This window comes from Gymnogyps californianus, chromosome 10, assembly GCF_018139145.2.
Source record: "Gymnogyps californianus isolate 813 chromosome 10, ASM1813914v2, whole genome shotgun sequence".
NCBI lineage: Eukaryota > Metazoa > Chordata > Aves > Accipitriformes > Cathartidae > Gymnogyps > Gymnogyps californianus.
The window spans coordinates 12563471-12587092 of record NC_059480.1 but is presented as its reverse complement, the minus strand read 5'-3'; the positions used below and the strand labels follow the sequence as shown (position 1 = coordinate 12587092).

Sequence of the window (23622 nt, the reverse complement as noted above, 5' to 3'; positions counted from 1 at the left end):
ACCCCTCTTCCGTTTCAAGAGCTAAATTCTGAAGGTCCTGCTGCTATTGAGCAGGCTGTACCCTCCCACAGCCCCTATTTGAATTGCTCAGCCTCCTTAGCCCCAGCAAACAACCTGTCTGTGGTTCAACTTTAGGCTACATTTTTCAGATACTTGCCAACTGTCTTGTCTGCAATGGCATTGTCATCTTTGCTTATTGCTGGGCAGTACAGAAGAGGACATCATATGAGTCAAACTCAGAAGAGACAGAAGCTGAACCAAGAAGGGGTAAACAGATTTAGATGTTGTGTCTGGTGTCAGTGAGGCAGGAAGGGAGAAGAACTGTGCCTGGCTAGTGGCAAGGGAAGACTGGAACTGCCTGAGCAAAGGGATGTTCAAATAGCAATGAGGGGACCCAGGGTAAACATTTCAGGGCATGTAAACTGAGAGCAGAAGCCTGTAGATGTGGGGAATCAATGGAAAAATTGGTATTTGATTATGAAAGTAAGGCATGCTAATGTGCCAGCACTATATATGGATTAAAATCCTATACATGTGCATATACAGGCATCCTGAATTCAGTTTCCCAACTTAGAACTTACCACCTTCACAATATTAACAATGTTCATTAACACAAGGATACTGTATGGTGTAGAATCTGAGACTTGCAGGTGGGCTGTTCTGCCCATGGAGGGCAGAAGTGCAGATCTAGAAGTGGGTTGACTGACACAGTGTTTTCCTGCTATCTTTTCCCTATCCCTGAATTAGGCAGTCATGAATTTGGTTCAGCAGTAATTTCTGAGTTATGCTAAGAGGTTTACACTTAGTTTCTTCCAATTTTTAAAGCAGCCTTAGTGCAAAACCTACCTTTTTCTATTACACTATTTAAATTATTTCTCCCTGGAGATGCAACCAGAGCAGCTGGAGTGTGATAAGACTTCTTGCCAGCCTTAAAATGCTATAGACCCATGTCTGATATACTTTTGAGATGCCAGCACTACACATGGATTAGAATTCCTCTTTCATGCTGCACTGAAGGACGTGATTATGTCTGTAATACTATAAAGCAACTGTGTCAACAATAAAGAAGAAACATTTATGGCATAGGTTATTAAAACAATAGGCCAGTGCAATTTAAGTTCCTTTAGTGGGCTGAATAACAACTAGTTAAATAAGGAACAAAGAGATAAATAATTTACTACAGAATCAGAAGCATCACAATAAGCACAAGAAAATTGTCTTCACTTTAACTGCATCTCAAAAGGCTTCAAAGCAGAAGCATGGACAATACACAATGAACACGTTAGAGCAAATGCAAAAGGAAGGGGACTTAGAGGACCTGTTGCAGCCCAAAATGAAGTCACTACTCAACTTTAAAACATCAGTGTACACACATAGCGACCAGTTAAAACACACCAGAAAAGTTTATGCTAAAAGCGGTGGTGGCTCAAAAGACTGAAGACTACTGTGGCAGCCAAGTAGATCGCCTATTTCAGCATGCACACCCTATTCCTGTCTGGTGTAGTGCTGGCCTTTATGCAAGCATGGGAGGAAAACAGGACTCAAATTTTTACTGAGAGGTATAAAAGCTCATTATAAAGTTATAAGGCTGCTTAGAAGTAAGGCCTAGCTCAGAGATCATCAGATTAAGGAGGAAATGTAGAGTAATATTCATCTTCAGTTACTTACTCTGTAAGAGAATAAAACAGAGCAGACAGAACTCAGTATAATCAAATGCAACTTCCATTACAAGCCTGTATTTTCCATGCTAGGTCTGACAACCAGTTCAAACAATTCGTTTGTACTAACAAAGCCAATATTTCCAAAGACTAAAAACCTAGAATTAGGCTCTTGTTTCCATTTTTGGCCTTTTAATTAGGTTTTTCTGAAGTGCTGAAAACAAAACAACTCTGATGGCTTTCATACATTGCTTTTTAATAATAGCTCTTAACTACTTGACACTTTGGAGGTTTCAAATAAGATTGGAGTGGATCAGAAAAAGATTGTTTGGTTTGCTTTTCTTCTTACAGAACCAAGAGGATCTAAACTTCCCCTACACAATTTGATCTCATGAGATTCCCACCTTGGTCATGGTTCTGATAAGACTTTAATATAAAGTCTTACAATCTTTTTTGAAGTAGACAATTTTTCACACTAACTCAGTATATGAACTTGGATAAAGGAATCACATTCTCACAGATGCAATTTAATTTTAAAAAAATACAAACACACACACTAAACCCAGATACTATAGAACAACTTCCATGGCTGTAGTATAGAGGATAGCAGAGCAAGTTGTTTAGCCTTTCAATCTGTAACTGAGATCATAAGGATGTCTTACATAAGTTTCTTCAGGATACAGAATTTGTACTTTGTGTGTAAAGCAGTGATACCATAAACAACCAATAATGAAAGAAAAGGAGGCACTGCAATGGTTAGGTTTAAGACCCACTGTTACTTAGTATTTCTACAATATTGCTGCAGAGCTCAAGTCACTACTCAGTTTTACATTTATTCCTCTCTTCAAGGAGGCAGAGAGCACAAGCAAGAAAGCAAGATGAAGGAGCGGGGGGGGGGGAGAAAGTGGGACAACAATCAATAACGCAAATTTTCCCTAGCAGCAAAAGTAGCTGACAGACCTGCTTCCCAAAGAACACCGAAAATTACTTTGAGTAAAAGTAGCAGAGAAGATAAGTCAACTTGAGGGACTCATGGGAGAGCTGTTATTGACAAATACAAGGATGATAATTGCTCAAAATGAGCAGGTTTTTCTTTTATCTCAATAAAGCACTTTTGGATGAAAAGACTGGAAAGACAGGTGCAAGACAATAGCATAAAGCCTGTTCCTAACTTATTTACATAATTTTATATAAAGCAGCATTGATGTATGAAGTGTAACACAAATGTGTTGAATGTTGAAAAAGTATTACAGAGAACAACTTACGTACACTCCCAGCAATAAGAAACTTATTTGATGAAATATACTTTTCCTATTGAAGAAATGCACTGATTTTACAAAAGGCTGAGTACGTGTTTAAGAAAATGTTCACTACTGTTCTTACATAGAGTAGCCGATACAGTTGCGTCTTAAATTGTTTCCTGTTAAAATTGCATGAGATCACACTTACAGCAAACAGTACATGAGAATAGTAAACAGGATAATCTAGTACACATTTCCTCTCTTCCAGCTCCTACTGCGTTTATGTATCCCACAACACACCCCCTTCAGCCATTCTGGTACCCTTCAAGACAGATTTTGAGCATCAAGTGTTTTGGGGGTTTGTTTTTGGTTTGGGGGTTTGTTTTTGGTACTAAAAACATTAGACAAGACTGATGACAGGTGAATGTATGCAGTAATAGGTGGGTAAAGAGATGGTATTTTCTATGTTTCCATTTAGTTAAATGATTCCCTTATACTTTAAAATGAAATTTCTTTGTGTAATAGAGAAGCATGTTAGTATCAATATCTGCGTGGGAAATATTCTTTAACAAACTTCACAGATACCTAAAACCTATCTTAACCCATGCCGGTCCACCTCTCACAACAACATTACCTGAATGGTGTAATCCTGTTGCCAGGCTTCTGACCAGCCCCAGTGCATATGGCGTAAGTACCTAGCTTGGTTAATTGCATTTAAGGTGTGATCCAAAGCCTGCCATACTCAATGAAACACTTTGGAAAAGTCCCTTTTCCACAGCTTATTACTTTTAAGGCAGAGAATTATACAGTTTCTTCATGGCTGTGGAGAAGAGATCTCAGAAGGTGCAGTGCTAAGCTTTCAAGAATGGCCATTAATACTGTGAGCTTCAAATATGAGTCACATGTTCTAAATAATTCAGCCAGATGCTGAAAGTATTGGCTACCCATCAGTGAAATTTAAGCACTGAAATTATCTTAAAGATCTGAAGGGTAGGTTATGTTTCTCAGCACTGCTCAAGAGCAGAACATGGTGAGCAACTATTTGCTTTAATCAACAGCAAGATGGTAAATTAACACCTGAAAAAAATAAGCCAATCATGAAATAAAATGAAAGTGGAATTGCATCAGACTTGTTCTTCATTTAAGCTTTAACAAAAATCCTCGAGTCTTCCTTCCACAGATCTTTTTCTTTGTTTGAATACAGGATCAACTGAAGGATGATGACACAGATCACATCATAAATAATGATGAATTGACTGAAAACTATGAATCATCTGCTCACATACCAGTGCCAGCGCAGGACAGAACAGGCTCCACCCAGGCTACAGGCAAGGAAGATATTCATGAAGGAGACCTAGGATTAGGAGGGTACAAACTCCAGCTTGAACACACTGCAGGTCAACCCCAGATGAATTCATTGGCGTGAACAGTGTAATGTTAATCACAAGAAGTAAGACTAAAACAAAGAAATAAGGTACTATTACATGAACAAGAGACTAGAAAATGTACTAACCACAAAAAAAATCAAAGAAAACTTAGTTTTTACCAACTAAATGCCTGCTCCCCTCAGGAAAGAGTTTACCATCATCCATATACCTACAACAATATGCAGGTTTTCTGACTGCAGCAGCTTTTTAATAAACATGTAGGGCACTGCCAGCCCACTGTAAATCCATTAGTCACATGTCTCAGATAGTGCTTGACCATACCATGCCCCTCATATGTAAATAGGCCTTTGAATGTTGCTTATAGTCTTCAGTCAGCTGGAATAGAGAAATAGCCTCCTAACATATTTGTGCTCACATGACAACAGCACTTTTTATACAGCTGGTCCTGAACAGATCCACAGATAGATATTACTCCAGCAGCTATTGCTTTTATAAGGAAGCAGCAGAAGATTCTTTGTCCAACGAGTATGTGATCTAAAAATACTTAAAACATGCATTGCAGCAGCTCAGTTTTGATAGATCAAGCTCCTTCATGCTCACAGTATAGACTTTTCTGGACAACCAGCCCCACAGTTGCTTTCTAAATGCACCTTATAGCCTAGTCCACATAGGGTTGCACCAGGCTGCCACAAACTGAACATTGATAGTAGGAGATACTGCAGTCTATGAAATCAGCAACAGACCCCCTTCTATTGCTGCACTGAACAGGCATGACCACTATTTAAACAGCAGTAGTTCCACAAGGCATTTGTCTTTATAGATTCACAGCACACAGCTTACATGCTGGGAAAAGTTTTGTTGTTTTGCAAGATCATTCTAAATGTATGCTTTAGGAAGTAGACTGTTTCTTTTTTTTTATTGTTCAAGGCAAGTGAGTTGTTCCTAATCAAATATTTCTGCAAAACAGCTATATCTTAAGACTGATTGCTCCAAGGATAAACTTGTCTATCTGTATGCTGGGCACTCAATATTACACTAGTGATGAGGACAGTGATGGTTAGAGATAAAAAAACAAGAGGAGAGTTTAGGTATGACAGTATTAATTGTGTCTGCATAAACACAGTAACTGGATAAACAACTGCTCAACCATACATACAGCTAACTGCCATATACTATTATCAAGCATTAGCACAGATCAGCTTTTGCACATATCAGCTAAGCAGTGCAAATACAGGGATAGAGCCAGGCTTTTGTTGTTAGAGCACATGCCTTTTCTCACTACAGAAGTTTCAACTAACTGTGCATGATAATGTTCCTACTAAGCAAGTTAAACCATAAGGAGTTTTTAAATAAGGTCATTCTTAATATACAAAGACAACAAGCAAGCAAGAAATTTGTAATCTATAAGAATAAAAATCAAGCCATCTCCATGAATGATCATAAAGCTGAATATGTCTTGATTTCACCACAGATGGAAGCTGAAATACAAACTTAAATATAATCAAGTTTTAGTCATTCTTTTCCAGGCTAATTAATTTCTGGTTAAATGTGATTCTAGAACAGCTGTTTTAAGCATAAATTTGAACACAGGAGTTCTATATGCTGTTATGAAAGATCAGAAGCTTAAACTGGCATTTTATTTTCCCCTAAACACTAATCAAGGAACTTCAAAGGATCTTAATCCCCATGTAGTTTAAAACAAGTAATATTCAAGCATGATAACAAGTTCTGAGAAGAACTAATGAATTTCTAACTCCCTGCTTTGCCTTGTTTAGCTGCATGAGGTGTGAAAAGATGCACAGCAGGTTGCAAGAAGGGATGGGGAGTGGATAAGGAGATAAGGTTTTATGGCCTAGTACTGTGCACCCTACAGCATGCAGTGGGAGACAAAGATAATAGAGGCAGGATAAGCAGGTAGAGACACACTGCAGTGAGGTGAATATGTGGCAACACAGTGAGAAGGTATCATCATGGATGGGTGCTAACAGTCCCAATTTCAGTAGCCAGAGTTTCCCATTTCAATCTTCAGAAATATTGAGTGCATGTCACCAGGCTTCCTAAGCTCCTTGGGAAGCATGGATCGCAGTCCTTAGATTTTAGTGCAAATCAATAAACTGCTGCAGTATTATGAAGATGCAAAGCTGGTTTTCACAACTGCTACAAGAACTAGAAATAACAAGCTCTTCACCAACAGTTCTGCTCTTAGATTCTACTCTGAAATGCATCCTGCAGCATACTCCACAGGGGTTTTACTGATTTATTTATTGTGCCTATGTCCATATTTCTCACACTTGTACAGTGTGATAAGTGGAGAGCTCTGGGGTCAGAAATTCTGTTTATCAAAAAAGTCTGTAGTGAATACTCTCCACACTGTTCTGCCTGGATGCCTTAAAGGGCTGCTTTACTCAGTGAAGTCATCCCTTGCAACAGAAGAGTGCATACTTCACATTTTCAGTGGTCAGATTTTTATGCTAAGACTATCAAGAGGCTGAATCAGTGGTCCTAGCAGGATGGGTATTTATCCTCTGGGACCATGCTCAGCAACCAAAGTATCATTGGCTTTTAGGAAAATTAGTAATTTGAGCTGCAAGCAAACATGCAACTTCTACTAAATGGCAATAAAAGCCGCAATTATCCATTACACTATTCAGCCTTGCCATTTCCTAATTTTAAGATATTCTTTTCATGACATGCAGATCAAGAGAGTTAAAACAACATTAGAACAGATGATATATTTGTATTCAAGGAGAAATTACTGGAACTAGTAATTCTGCACAACTGTTTAAACAGAGTAATCGATGTTAAGAGAGGCCTTTAATGTTAATTTACAGTTCACATGCTGGAGATTTAAACTACTCAATATCACACAGTGTTGGACTGAACATGCAAGTCACTCCTGATGAATGTGAAGCCATTCTTCCTATCTGAGTTAATCTAATAAAACGCTGCTTAGAAAATGAAATGTAAAATATATTGTCAAAATGTAGTGACTGCATAGTCAGTATGAAGGCCAAAATGTTAGGAAAGATGGAAGTCTGCAATATTGCTAAACCTTTCAGGTTTCAGAATAACTGAAATTTCATACTGAACTGCAGAGAGCATTTGGCTAAGGTTAGAAGCAGCAGAATATACAGCAGAGCCAGTCCAAAAATACACTGTACTAAAAATATCAGGTCACTATGATAGCTTTCACAGAGAAGTGCAACATTTGGTAACCTCACTGAAAGCAGGGGCCATTGGAAGCAAACATTTATGTTGCTGTGTTAAAAGCTCAAACTCTTCCATAGTAACCACATTAGGGCTATCTTCAAACTGATTAACCCTGTGCATAACTTAAGCCGCTGAACTAATTGCATTGAAGCCATGAGAGCAGTTGACATCCTTTCCACTCAGCAACTTATGTGCCTTGCTGGGCTGAGGATAGTCTGTACAGTAGGTCTGTCCTTCCTTTTGAAAGCTGGTCTGTATTTTGCTATCAGCCATCAAGTAATGCTGAGCCTGTAACATCCAGATTGCTGTGTACATTTAGGTACAACATAAATGCAGCAATATACATAAGTGTATTTCAGATGCACGTAAGCTGTGCTTTCAAAATTCTTTGTTTTCACAGAGATTGAGAATTCTTAGGATACAAATATTAATTATGGACTTCAGAGAACAAAGAAAATATGCTGAATGCTCACTTTAGAGATTGGAAACTACTTCTAAAGACAAAGTGGTTTTTCCCCTACTTCATTCTAGCGAAATGGAAAATAGCCCTTTTCAACATCTTACAGCAAGCCGGTTCTGAGCATTTGCAATAACTTAACACAAGCAAGTTCATCTCTGGCAATATAATCCCAACAGACACAAGTTCTGCTCAGTGAACTGTAAAAGACTTGTCAACATTTTTATTTTATAAACAGTCTTTCAGAACTTGGAAATTTGGATCAACTGGAGAACTTTCTAAGCAAATGTTAGTTTAGCCCACAGCCTTGGTCCCAATACCAGTCAATTTTCAGATCATGAAATCCCCTCCTTCCTTTAGCTCAATGGTTAGTCTTTATGGTAGATATTACTGTTCAGGAGAGTTATACAAAACACCTGAACATGGTTTTCCTTGAATACTTGTTTGTTTGTTGGTGTTTGGGATTTTGTTTGTTTTTAACATATAAATTTTTTTACATCATAATCACATACTGGAGTGCAAGTTTCTGAATAGTATGAAAGAAAGCTTTGTCTGCCAATGCAGTACTTGTCTTTCTCTTTATTCATCCCTTTCAAGTGATTAAAGGAATAGGACAGCCTAGTGCAACGATGGACATCAGCCAAGCGAATATCCCCTTCAACAGCCTGGTGGTGCAAGTCACACTTCCAGATTTAAAACAACCTACCGGACATCCTGGCATGTGTTACAAAGCACAGACAAATTCTTCAAAAAGCAAAACAATGTCTGTCAGCTCCATGGTGCCAATCAGTGGTCCAGGTTTGTCTTTGCCATATGAAAAGCACAGTTAACCCAAGGTATTCCTACAGTTAACCCAAGGTGTGTCAAGTCTCCATCTCCAACTTTGGCTCTGATCCTAACAGCCCCTTGGCACCATCAGCATGGGCTCACTGCAGCTGCACTGCCACCAGCCAAGACTGTCTCATACTTCCATGGAATTCCACAGGACAAACCCACAGTCTTCATGTTTCCAATTACACCCTTCCAGCTTTCCCACTGTTAACAACCACACTGGCTTCCTCCCACATCAGCCCACCCTGGCTCTGGGCAGTCTTCCCTCTGCACACCAGAGGAGGCAGCGAGTGCTGCACAAGCTCTGCTGCACAATACGTGCAACAGGAATGATTCTGCTCACAAATAAACCTTTTTTCACCAGTGTCAGAGCAGAGGCAAGATTTTCCCCACCTAATTCAGTGTCACTGGTCAACTTTGTTCCCCTACAAAAATCAGATCTGAGGCACAGAAGAACAAATATCTGTTTCAGGCATCAGAGGATCCTAAATCTGAGCAAGTCAAATTAACATCATCCTTCTGATGACCCGGCAGGGCTTGAAATTCTGGTGCCAGAAGCAGTAGAGAATACCCAGGAGTGTTTTCCAGCTACTGTTCCACATCATTCTTTACCACATAGCTGTCTGCTTCTGGTGTGCTACAGCAAAGGCAGATGGACATAAAGAAAATACTGGTACTTTATTCAATAAGGATTTGAAACTAGAGAGATCACTATGCCTAACAATCTAAACACTGAAAGATATAACCTTATGCCATGATATTAGGCATTATGCAGGCCTAGGACAAGTTATACACAAGTGAGTTGAAATAGGATAATATCCCATAAGCATAATGAGATTTCTTATTCCAGAGGTACAGTACCTTCTAAATATAACCCAGTACTTTAGAATACATGCCTGACTGGAAATGAAAATATAAGAGAGAAAAGGAAATGAATAAATGAATGATGAAGGAAGGAAAGGGGGAACAAGGGGGAAGAATCAGTGCCAAAGATATTCAAATTGAAAAAGATCAGAAAGATATTCATAGCAACTGCAGACTAAAACCCAAATTAAGTATTTGCCAGTAGTGTGAGAAACTAAAAATTAGCTTGAAGAACACTCCTAAAAACTTTGCTAGAGCCGTATCCCTGACATTACTACTGCACTGTAAAAACTTAGGCATTCCACAGGCCTAAAGGGAGCCACTGCTGCCAGCTGAAGGTTGACCAAATTTAAAGAAAATGAAGAAAAAGGACCCAAGGTGAAAGGCTAATCCTTCAACAGCACTGTTAGCAAAGCAATAAAAGCAACACAAGCCTGATATTTGCAGAAGTGTGGAAAAACAACTGAAGATATAAGTTCTTCGGTCTTCCTTATTTCATCTCTCCCTCCTTCACCAGCTATTCTTTTTTTTTTCCACCAAGTTGTCTTTCACCTTCTCTGGTTTACCTTTATTTTAAGATGAAAACTTTACTTTCCCCACCCCTTGGGCTAGCAAAATTTTATGAAGTCCTTTTCCCCCTTCGCATGATATCCACACCCAACACAATTTTAATAGTTCTTCCAAAAGAAACCAATATGATGCAAGAGTGCATGAACTATATAACTTCTACCCCAAGTAGAGATCACGCCCAAAGACAGGTGGGTCAAACACATTGCAATATCCTTTAGACACTTCACTATGGCTAGTAAAGTTAAGAGCAAGTGCTCATATATTTTTAACTACAGCAACGAAGAGGAGCAAAAACCCTTAAGAAAGGCTACAGAAACTATTCTCAGCAAGGCAGACATGACATGGTTTCAGAGCCAGTCAGTGTCATACAAGCAATCTGTCTGCATATTCTTTTCTTATAGTAAGGACAAGGCAGCTTAGCCTTCTAAAGCTAGGGCACACTAGCTTACACCCACTGCTGGGGGGGTGCCAGCACACAGACAATAGCTGCAGAGCACCAATACACACCCTAAATCCAAACCTGCTGTCTTTTCCCCCCTTTGTGCATACTCCCACAGCCTGGGGCAGCTCCTGGAGGCAAAGCTCCCTCACCCATGGGAGAGCTTGTATTTATCTGCAACAAGCAAAGCAGAGGTTTCCAGCTGGCAGAGTAGGGAAAGTGGTGTTGCTCTCCTACTAATTTCATGGTCCAGGCACATTTGCCTCCTGGTACTCAGAGCTCTGCTGCAGCTGTTGATTTGAGAAGTGACTGGAGCACCTTTTCTGATGGAAGCTAGTGTGAAGTGGGTGCTTGAGACTAGTACTCTAGTTTCTGCTGAAAAGGCCTATGCAAAAAAAAAAAATCACTGTTCTGTTTCTTAACCCTTTTGTTTACTGCAAGGATCTGTCTGCAAACACCAGGACCCTGATATTTACAGGCCTGAACACCACTAATGGAGAATCTGCCATGGACCCTCAAACTCCCTAAATTTGGCTCAGAACAAGCATCCTCCCCCTCTGCATAAGCCCCCCACATGCCAGCATCTGGCAGGGTTTCACACTGACCTGGTTCATTGGAGAATGCAATGGTCTATCCCTAAACTGAAATTTTAAAGCACTGGAAGAGGATTTCACTATACAGGCAGGAACATGGCTGCAGATTCTCTGACTCAGTGTAGTTCAGGTGCTCTGGGAGGGTAACTGTAAGCCACCTTTGCCAACAATTAACTTCCACTTCAAAAAAAAAAACACATAAGGAGCACTATTTGTATATGTTTGTAACCAAAGGCAGGTATTCCAGCTAAGCTTCCCAAGGAATAACACTCTTATGGCCATTTTACAGAAGTTTGCACCTTCTGTACATATAACTATAAAGTCATTTGGGATATTCCTTTATGCTCATGCAACATCCACAGTGAACAAATGTTGACACACTTAGTGTGTACCATTAATATACAGTCCAAAACAGAGTTTGAATGCATTTGCATGAACAAAGTAATAATGTACTTCTAAGCTGGTTTTCTGTCCCACCTTAATCAGAAGTCTAATGGAAACTGGTTTATTCCACACACACTTGGCACCATTTTCTGAAACCATTTAAACCCTGGTTAACAAGGTTTATTAAAGAAAAACAGAAACAGATTCATTGGTGCCCTTAAAAATAGCCAGAGCACATCACTGATTTAACATGGCTCTTTGAAAGATTTAGAAATGGTTGTATCATGAGTATTATCTGAATGACCTCAAAGACTTTCATTAGGTGCTTTTCTTAAAAAAATTTTCAACACAGTATGAAATGGGAGTAAGGAAGACCACTATAGAAATAAATTCTGTCCTTAGGGCTTTCCAGATGATTTTAGACCTGTCAATGACTTCTGGTTACTTAGAAAGTTATTTCAGTATCCCTCAATCTGCTGCACTAACCACCATGCTAAGTGGGTGACCTGAGCCAGCAAACAGTCTGTGCAATCGCACTGCTCCAGTCTCAAGGACTGGGGCAGGGGAGATCCAGATGCTGTCAGCAGTGCACAGCCTCCCCTTCGTAACTTCCCCTTCATTTCCTACAGGAACCTGATCAAGGATAGGTTGGAGCAGCATATAACCCCCCCCAGTTCATATTCACCACTAAATTTTTTAAGAGTCCAAGGTTGTCCAACCATGTTTGCTTCATGTTAAACTGAGCCATGATTTTTAAAAGTGAATCTAAACAAGCTCCTAAAATTCAAAAATTAGATTATTTAATTAGGAGCCCATGAAAGTGATGAATACCCAGCAGCTCACACTGAAACCTATTGCAGCCTTAAAGTTGCACTGAAATTAGCCCATAGGAAGTGCCAAAACACTCATTGCTCCCAGCATGGCTTGTAAGACAAAAATGCAGCATAAAACACACCTTGTGCTGATCAGCACAATAAGCTGCCTACTCCAACTACCCAGAGAGGACTAGGCTAAGACCTGGGCAAGCGTGAGGAATGGTGACTTCATCTTCTGTTCAGCCTCTCAGCCAAGGCAATGTGGAGCAGCCTGCATGACTTCTCAGGAGAGCCAGGATTTGTGCGAAAGCCTATGTGTGGTGTAGCTTATTCTTCCATGGCTGTTCCAGCATATGCCTTCTGTACAGTTTGGACTCTTGCTCATAAGAGCCTTAGTTGATGAGGATTTTCTCAGAAACTTCCTGTACAGAAAGGTATCACTTCAGGACACAGTAGTGCAAGGCTAGAGATGTAGCTGTTAGAGTTAAGCAATTCCTGAAGCTCTTGGATTCTTTGTGGTTTTAACAACCAGGATTTACTCACGTTGAGAACCCTGGTTGGGACTCAGCTTATTTAGACTAAGCTTTCACCATCTGTTCTTCCAAATTCTGAAAACATGAAGAGAATATACTCCACAAGCAGCTACAAACACAGATGAGCTCTGCAATTTATATTGGGATATACTGCATACAGGGAAAACAGTTCATAAGATCTATGAGGTTTCTCCTTCAGGCGTAAATTGAGGATTGAAGCTCTAATGCTTTAATTTTGCACCACATTGAAACAATTCTCTGGTTTACATGAATTTGCCACCACACAGCTCCGCAGTACTAAGTGGAGGCCCAAACTCTTTGAAACTAAGAAGGCTTATAAGATTTTCTAATTGAAGGTAAACTGGTCAGCTTCACTAGTACATCACCTATATTCACACTGTCCTTAAAGAGGTTTTGTATTATCTAGAAATTAATACCTCCAAATAATTAGCAAGTTAAGCTACAGCTATAATATAATTTAAACAGTTTTAAGCCATAGCCACATGAAGAAAATGCATGAATATCTACATCCCTGAAAGTACAGCTCCTAGCCCTTATTCCTGACTTTTTGGCCCATTTCCACCTACTTGACACATCATGCCTCAACAAACTCTGCCCTAGTTTCCCAGACATTATAGGTAACAGGTGCCTGTAACTGTGCTGGGGATAAGGCATTGGAGCTTCACTAGAGCAGGCTCCTGTGAAGGCCTCTCCAAAGGATAACCTGCTCCACCAGCTCTCAAGGGTGCAGGAGCCGGGCCAGGCCCTGCCAGCACCTGCACGGACAACAGCCATCCCAGGCAGACAAGAAATACACCCTTCCCGCTTTCCTCCTGCAGGGACTCATATTTCCACATTTTCCTCCAAGGTAAACTGGTTTGGCAAGAAGCCACCACCGCTGAAGATTAGAGAAACAAATCACTTATTCCCAGCACTTATCCCCAGTGCCTGTCACAGTGTTATGCTGATGCTTCCCTGCAGATGGCAAACTGTCCCCCTGCACTGGCCCACTCTCCTTCCTGGTGTCTTCAGAAGGGGCAGATCTGCCTCAAAACCTTTGAAAAATGCTGTATGCATGTGAAGGTCAGCAAGCATCAACCCCTTTGAAGGTAATCAAAAACCCTCTTGCCCTCAGAATCAGTCATGTCTCTCCCCCCCCCCCCCCCCAATAAAAATATTCTTTCTTGTCTCAAGAAGTCCTCTGGACTGACATTCATTGATGGTCCATTTTCTGCACCTTCTTATTTCATTTCCCCTTGGACAGTCTTTACCTTTGCTGTTCCACTGCAGTGTTGTCTATAAGCTACAGAATTCAGAGCAACTCAGGCATAGGTAAATTAGCTCTCATTGTTGCAGGGCACTTGCTATGGAACTGATCAAAAATACTGTTCAGATGTTTTGCAATAAAAAAAGCACCTTTACATCAAAAATCAAACATTGCACAATACTGTACTGATTTCACTAAAAGCTCCATAGAACAGAAGTCAATATTAATCATTTTGATTGTTGCTTTGTTTTGGTTAAAATTTCGCACATTTATATCCTTACTGCATTAATATTAGTATAAAGGGATATTATTTGACATTGTATACTATACCCAAATTCAAAAGTAAATTTAAAAAGATGAAAGTTATGAAACAATACTGGTTTAGTTCTTCATAAGAAATTTCAGGTTTTCATTTGTCCTGGTTTCTAGTTCATTCTAGTTCAGATAGGGGAAAAGACTTCAGATACAAGGATTTTCTGTCTCCCTCTGCCCAGGATTAGCCATTATAAAAACACCAACGTGTCTCCTTGAACCTTGGCTAACAGTCTTTTTAGGCTGCTTCCAGGCCCAGAGCCCAACCGCTACAGCCAACAGCCCCACTGGGGATGCAGGACATGCACAGGGCTTCCCAGATAAAGAAGTATCTCTCTGCTCCAGCAGTGAGAGGATAGTAAAGAATGTCATTTATCACATGAACTCCAGCACTCTCAAACCAGCTCACTTCCCTTCTTTGCTGGCTCCCTGTCAGCTTCACCCAAACAAGCTCTATCCCACAACAATCATCTTTTTCCATGACAAGACCTCAAAACCCCTAGAGGTTTAAATGGGAACATGACGACAAAGCCAGGAAACTCACACTAGTTAAAGGAAGGACAACTGTCTATTAATATGTTCATGGGCAAAAGCATCTGTTAAACTGGAGTTAAGCTTGAAAATAAGATTGTTAAAAAAAGAATTTATGAATATGAAAAAGAAATTTCTTGCATAAGTTATTCAGTATGAATTAAACACCCAGCTGCACATAGCTGGCAGATTTCTGTTAAAAAATAAAATCATAAGTCATTCAGATAAGCTGTTCATTTGCCTAACACATTCGTTTTATCCCCCCCTTACAAAGAAAATGGAGACATTTTCAAGTATCACACCTCTATGTCAAAAGGAAACCTATACAATAGGAATCATACATTTGGGATGTATGATTTTTGCATACTTTGCAAAGTTGGGTTTTGGGAAGTTTTTTTGGTTTGGCATTTTGTTTAATAAAAGTTCTGGGAAAAAAGAATGCATATAATAAAAAGTTTATACAGAAAGGAAAACAAACTTTTTTTGAGAGACAACTATATGAATCCTTTCCCCAGTAAAATCACTTCTGCTAGTATAAAATCTGGACTTCTACTTTGAGAAGGAAATGCTTTAATTTTCTTGAAAGTTTTTCCCTTGGACTTTTCTCAATTTGACAACATAATTCCAAACTATAAATTTAGTTTCAAACCAAACAGTGGAATAATTGCCTTTTTCCATAAAATCTATTGCATCTGTTATTGCTTGAGAGAAAGCTGAGTGGGTAAAAGTAACTGAGAAGCATCAATTTTCCATTTTTCTGCAATTTTTTTTCCATTTTAAATGAATTAGAGCAATTAGGAAACTTTAAAACTTGAAATGGCATTCAGTTTCAGGGAGGCAAGAGGAGCTAACACAGACATTTCTAACACTCAGAGGAGAGGAGGCCCTGGTCACAGAGGGGCTCCCACCAGCATTGGGTCCTGGGTGCCAGAGGAGGGGAAGGAGCAGCAGTGCTTGCAGACCACAGCTCTGCCTGCCCAGCACATCAGCAGGGGGAAACCACTCATTTGCCACCAGAGCAGGGCCACCCAGGACCTAGGCGGCTATCTCCCACATGCCTCCCACCTTTATTTCCAGTGTTGACAATACAGATGTTGCTGGCAATGTTCATAATAGCCCTGTGATACATAAGTTTTAATCATCCTGTTTCTCAGATGCAAGCAAAGTGGGTATGGTTCACCTCAGGAGAGGGGAAGGTTATGGAGACCCAGTGTGATCTTAATTTCAGATCTACCTGCTGAAGTCTTGATCTGTGTATGAATCCAGCTGCAGGTTTATCATTATGTGCAAAAAAGTTTAACCCTAATGAGAAGTTAGTCCCAGACGACAGTGTTCTTGTGCTAAGAAAAGGGCTTGCCACATGCAGTGGCAATTGCCCTGTAAATGCTTCCCTTTTTGTGGTGCTGCTTTTCCCTGTCTTGCATCAGTGGCTTGAATTCAAATACCTAAAGTAGGTTTTACAGCAATCTGAAGAATTGAACAGAGCATACATCTGGACAGTGCAGCCAATTTCTCTAACGCACTGCCAGGGCTATTGGTTTTTCAGAGAGAAAAAATCCTTCTGACTAGGAACCTGGTTTGCATTTTTTTTTATTTTACTTTTTTGAAGGAGGGGGACCATTTTGACTTCAGGAATTTAAAAACTCAGAAGGCATATATCAAATAATTTTGCTGATCTTTGAACTTAAAGGGGATACTGTCAAAAATACCCTGTCTGCCTTTCACCTTAAAGCACCACCTCCCTTTGCATCTGGGGAGCAGATGAATAAGCAGAGCCTCCTCTTCACCTTATTTTGGAGAATGTAGCTTAGAAAGTTTACCAGACAGGCGCCACATGCCACTGTGCATGCATCTGGCCTCCTTGCCAGTGCTGCCAAGCAACCCACAGGGAAGGCTGTGCTTGCCCTTCACTGAACCCAATCATGCTGTGGCACAGGGAGGCAAAGCTGGGAGAGAGCCTTTGAAGTCATCTTTTCTGCTGAACTGGAAGATGAACCCAAAGTCAGTACCCCAAGGAGTGGGAGGACAAGGGACTTGAAGGCACTGTTCTTACATAGCTGAGAAGTTAGAGCAGTTAAAGGAGAATGTTTCTGAGACAGGGTTTATTCACTGATATTTCCTTGCCCACTGAACCATCATTACTGAGAACATGCAGTTCAGTGCATTCCTGCTCCATTTCTTAGCCTTTAGCAAGGGGAGGGGGGAAGTTGTGATGAATGCACAACTTGAATTCATCTAGTCTTATTTCAAAGCATCAAATTGCGTTTGCCAGAAGCAATGATGTGCAAATCAGCAACCATTAGATAACTGAGGGGTCCCATTTACTCCAACAAAAATATGCTGCTTTGCTCCTGTTGTATGGCAAGCTGCAGCTGGGGTGGTGTCATGGTTTAACCCCAGCCAGCAACTAAGCACCACACAGCCACTTCCCCCTCCCAGTGGGGTGGGGAGGATTCAGAAAAAAGTAACACTCATGGGTTGAGATAAGAACAGTTTAATAACTAAAGTAAAATAAAATACACTACTAAGAATAATAATAATATAATAATAGTAATGAAAAGGAATACAACAAAAAAAGAAATAACACCCAAGAAAAGACAAGTAATGCACAATGCAGTTGCTCACCACCCGCTGACCAATACCCAAACAGCAATCTGCCCCTCCCAACCACCCCCCCAGTTTATATACTGGGCATGACATTTCATGGTATGGAATACCCCTTTGGCTAGTTCAGGTCAGCTGCCCCAGCTCTGCTCCCTCCCAGCTTCTTGCAGACCTGCTTGCTGGCAGAGCATGGGAAACTGAAAAGTCCTTGGCTTAAGATAAGCGCTACTTAGCAATAACTAAACCATCAGAGTGTTATCAACATCATTCTCACCCTAAATCCAAAACACAGCACTGTACCAGCTACTAAGAAGAGAGTTAACTCTGTCCCAGCCGAAACCAGGACAGGTGGGGAGTCTGTATTCAGACAGATAGTCCTAATGTAAACCCACCATAATGCCTAGCAGAGAGCTGAGATTGAACACTGCAAATAAAAGCTGACCCATCTGGTGGGAGCAGATTGCATCAGGGGATGCTTCTTACTCCTCTGGCAAAAACTCTGCACACAAGATTACTGTGACACTTTGGGCAGAACAGGCCCTGCACTACCAGTCCTGGGAGGGGCCAGTCCCTACCCCAGGAACCAAGACCTAAATAGTCTCTACCTCAAGTCTGAAAAGGTTGCAAATCACAGTTTGAGTCTCCTATTACAACGCTGGTTTTGACCATTTCCCTCATCTCTGTAGCCTTGTTTCTGTCACAAGGCAGTGCACCTAATCACCAGTTCAGGACTCCAAATCTCCTCTAGGTACTTCAGCTTTCCAGTGCTAAAGGGGAACATACTAGCATTAAAAATCAAAATAAATTATTTCACAACTAGTCAATAGCTTTTCAGGCTGTTTCTTAAACCTGAAGCCATAGATGCCTACCTATGCCCAGAGCTTGGAAAGCACTGCATCACTCATGCTGGGGAGCACAGCAATGACCCAAGTCTCTGCCACACCTGCCAGCACTGAGCACAAGGCACAAGTAAAATGACAACCTGAGTCTCACTGAACATGCAGGTCTCAGACCTTCATGCCATCACCGGGTATCCCCCAGCTACTGCCAGTACCAGTGGCTACACAGCTCAGCATTTCACCTTTTCCACTTTAAAAGACCCAGTTGCTGGCATGCTCTGCCTCTTCCTCAGAATGTGCCAATGGCACATAGGCTCCATTGAAAGACAGTGTTTCATGATATAAAGCCTAAATTTTTCTTCCCTTAATTTCAGTCTGTTGCTCCCAGCATGTTCCTCTTCATTATGAAAATGAAGCCTCTTTCTTCTTGGCATTTACACCCTTCAGAAACTTGAAGGCTTTAACGTTCTCATAGAAAATGAGTTTACTTTTTCTGCTTTTTTGAACCGCCTGAGCCAAGTTCACTTAAGCTAGGAAAGAGACTAGAGCATAAACCAAAGAATGCCTTTCTCTTTACTTCCACTTTTAAAAGTGAAAATTTAAGCAGAGAAGTAGTACTTTCAGCCCTTACATGTTTACAGGCTTGGATAAAGCAATGGATGTAAGTCTCACTTAGAACAACCTACATTTTTGTTGCTGAAGAAGCTGACCCTCTGCATGAATACATTTCTTACATTTTTCAGAAAGAGGGGCAGGCATCTTTTCTGTCACAAGTAACCAAGAACTCAGGATTACTGCTGATCTAAGTGACAGCACAGTGTCCCCTGGCCTCATAGCACTACAGGATTGAGCCAGGGAGAACAGTGCCACTTACTGAATCAACAGAATCGCTTCACAGTCATTTTGTTTGTGGAAGGTTGTTTGTCTGAGGAAGTCTAGTACTGCTTAGCTTTAGCTGTTGCCAAAGAACTCGGAGTTGAAAGTGCTATGGACTTTAAATAAAACAGAGAACAGCACTACCATATGAGTTTTGCACTGTCTTTCCAACTGCTTCCCTTTCCTGCCCCAGCAAAGAGATGCACATAACCTGACTGAACATTTTCATTGGTTCAGCAAGGCTGCTGGCTGTTTCCACACACACACCCCCCCAGACAAAGGGCTGATTATTTCCTCTCATGTTAATGACTACTCCTATAGGCAGGTAGGCTGCCATCTATCTCTCTCATCACTGCCTTTCCCTTTCACAAAAGGAAAGATCCCTCCCTGTGGCACTGTGGGGAACAGAGCCCTTTGCACCGCCTGCAGTACCTGCCTGGCAAAAAAGGCCAGGGCTTTTACTGCTCTGAATATCCCCTCCTGAGACCCACTATATTGTCAATTCATTTCACCAGCCTCAATAACATCCCCTTTGTGAGGGTCTGAAAGATAAATCCATCCTTGGTGTAACACTACTGCCCTCGGTGGAGTTGTAGCAGAGTTGAATTTGGACCAAACTCTTCACTTTGATTTGCTTTAAAAGCTGCTTTGCCCATGTGTATAATTATTAGAGGCAGATTCCCTCTCTCCCAATATCAAACCACTTCTCTGTACCTGCTATTTCATCTTAACACAGCCATCTGAGTTCTAGACATGCTTATGTGAAGCAGATCAATAGATGCTCTCCCGCCCCTGCCACTATTAATTCAGCATCAGACATGTCTTTGCCACTTGCCTTTTTAATGTTTTTTGTGTAGGAGGTAAGGGGGTTGGCAAGTATTTTCATTAGTGTGGTGTCTTTGTTTATCATAAATGGAAAGCTTGCCAACAACATACCAAATGCTCTCAAATTAAAGTCAGTTCAGTGGCTGTGATTAGATGAATTGTGACTGACTTATAAACCCTTCACTTCTCAGCCATAAATCCCTCCTGCTCCCCAATCACCTGAAGTAATGACTAATGCCAGGTTCCCCTAGTTACACTGGAAAAGAGGAAAGTGCTTGGGAATTAGACAAGAAAGTCTGCTGCCTCCAGCTTACTTTCAGGCTTTCATCCCCATCAAAAAATTAAATATGATGAGAGAACCCATATTAACTATATCGCTCCTCTCCTTTTCAACCCTTGCTGTGCAAGTGCTGTACACAGCCCATTTTCCTTTCAGTTGATATTAACTGCCATTTCCTGACTGTTTCCCTGACATGTTGTTCTCCATTTCCCAATTCGTCATTATCATTCATACATGCAGACTTCCACTGCAACAGCCAGTATCCCCATTAAAAAATAAACATGTGGTCCAGTCTTCTCTCTTTCACCATAACCATGCCAGCAGCTCTGTGGATTTTTACTCCTGACTTACATCAGCAAAAAGACAACCAAAAGGTTTCATCCTGTCCAGTGCTGGGCATCCCCAGCTCTCACTGAGGCATGAAAGTCAATAGCCCTCAAACACCAGTTCTTATTAGTGGTACAATTAGGTAGGCATGACAAGAAACATATTAAGCCTTCCCCACATCTTGAACTGTAGTTAGCAAGATGAAGTAATACTTGTATTGACCATGGGTTACTGCAATATTAATAAGCTTGTCTTCTCATAAATATGAAGCCCAGTTCCCTTATGAACTGAAGAAATAATCATGCATCTTCATTTTTTACTAGCTGTAGGGGAATCGCCACCTCCTCCTCTCACTTTTCCTCTGAAAATGGCTCCATGGCACAGGTAGCCTTCATTATACACAATTACTTTTCCTGAAGCTGGGCAGCTTTAAAGAGCAGGGCTACAAAAATTAAGCAGCTTCTCATGGAATTTGCACAGCATGTGTTTTATAGCACAATTTTCTCAGGGAATTCCCATTCCTATCATCCACCCCTCTGTTTCACTACCAGCACCTACAAAGGTAAAGCAATTGCAGTCTTTCAGCAAGTCAGGGATAACAGCAAATGGTTTGCCTATGAAATACGTCAACAGTTCTCAGCCTCAGCCAGAGGAATTCTCAGAAACTAAGAACTCATTAAGCACAGGATATAATTAACTCTTTGCACACTGTAAATCAGGCTTGTCAGAAAACATTCCCTAATAAAGGGCAAGGAGCAATCTTATCTAGTGAGGTTGCACAGAAAGGTTTGGGCTACTATTTGCAGAGAACCTTAAGTGCCTGAGCATCACTAATCACAGAAGCCTTCATTAGATTTTTCTCTCTATTTTCATTATGAAAATAAAGTTAGGGACAGTTTGTTCCTTACAGTGTTTCCTTAAAGTAAAATGATCTTAGACACTAGACTGCAGAGGTTGGGTTGTCTTTTTGCAGCTGCTGTATGTCAGATTATTCTAATCACAAACTCCTCTTCATAAAGAAAAAGGAAAGAAACCTGTGCAGTCTGTATTTTATTCTTGTCCCCAGTACCAAGAATAGTGTTTCCTGTAGGAATCTTTAACCAGTATGATACATTCTGGACAATAGCAGTCAAACACTGGCTAATATCTGTCAAAGTATTTCATCCTAGAGAGCACTATAGCTCTGAAAACCAAGGCACACAGAAGCAGTTCTTCAGGTGCCTGCCATTTGCAAGACAGCTGCTATCCAGTTGTTCAGGCACACAGTCCCGATTGGAGCTGGCCCATTTTCTTCCCCCATCCCTTGGCAGCATGCAGAGGGCAGCTTTCCGAGGTGGGAGTACAGCATCCCTGCAAGCACACCCTGCTTGCCAGCCATGGTTGCTAGGGAACTTTGTCATGGCAAAAGTGTCAAACAGAGCTGTTGTCACGGGGCTGCTGCTACTGCGCTTCCAACTTAAAAGCCAAGCTACCACCCATATTGCATGAAAATACCCACTAGCTTTGACATCCCTCAAATTACATCAGGACCTCTATGCCCCATGGAGAAATCCGCTGCATTATGAGGCAGATTACATCGACTGCAAATTAGTGTCTAACATCACAATAGAGCATCTTCACTTATGAAAGCATTGCATTGTTTGTGGGGTGTTGGTTTGTGGTGTGTTGTGGTTTTTAAAAAAAATTTAAATTATATCTTCAGACAACAGTCAAATTACACTGGTTTACAACTTCAAAAAACTATGTCATGTTAGATGAGAGACTTAAAGGATCAAAAATAACTAAGGATAAAGAATAACCGTGCACTGCACCCTAAATGCTGTATTACACTTTTTGATAAAAGCATGCAACATGATTTGCTGCTATCTTAGTGAAGCGGGGAGGGAGGGTGTAGGTGACAGCAGAAGGATCCTATTCTGTCTTCGGCACCAGCTGGAGAAAGAACTATTGGATCCAACTGAGCCTCTGATCAAGCAGAAATCTGTAGATTGACAATCTGGTTATTAGTTTTCCTTGCAAATGCAGCAGGTAATCATTTGGGGGAGGGGAGGAGAGCAGGGGGAAGTAGTAAAACAAACACTGCAACCATTCTACTTCCTCACCCATGGTTTCCATCCCTTTAACTGCAAATTGTACCAAATGCCAAATCAATTGTTCCATGACCTTGCACTAAGTGAAAGGGCAAAACAAGAATCTCAAAATTATAAAGGTAAGCTATCACAGCTTGTGAAAATAGTAATCAATAAACTACTTCCCATTTAACAACCCTCCTTCTAACCAGATCAGGATTGAATGCACTCTGCCTACACTATTCATTTAGAAAAGAGCCACACACACACCACACATTTGGGCCAGCTAAATGCATGCAGGACACTGAATAATCCTTTTAATACCATGATTCCAAATCACAAAATTAACAGTACACACCTTATCTAGCCACAGAAGTTAGTCTAAGAACTTAGGATCACCTCTGTTCTCACAGCAAGAGCAACATAATCCATTCTAATTCTGTGCCCCTTTCTCCTAAGTATCCCAAGTCCTATTTAGTTTTAATCTTTATCTGCACTGAAATGTCAGGAAAGACTCTATTCTCAGTTCTGCCAGATATTGGGAAATCTGTTCCCACTATTTTCTGTCTATGACTAAGAACTACTATTCTGTGAGCTTAATTTATTTGATTCTTGCCATTTCACGGTTATTCTTCACTTCCCACCTATGTCCTCCTTTTTAAGCTATAACATATTGCTGGGACTCTTATAAACAGCTTCCCTACAGTGA

General features: G+C 40.8%; 1 protein-coding gene across 1 annotated transcript in view; it reads left to right on the top strand.

Moving 5' to 3' along the window:
• The window catches only part of SLC9A9 (solute carrier family 9 member A9), a 210229-nt gene extending 205888 nt beyond the window's left edge, over nt 1–4341 (top strand). Inside the window, exons 15-16 of the mRNA XM_050902352.1 lie at nt 3481–3586; nt 4104–4341. Of these exons, the coding sequence (XP_050758309.1) occupies nt 3481–3586; nt 4104–4325 (328 nt within the window). The 3' untranslated portion in view covers nt 4326–4341. The remainder of the gene's footprint in view (nt 1–3480; nt 3587–4103) is intronic.
• Nucleotides 4342–23622: the final 19281 nt, after the last annotated feature.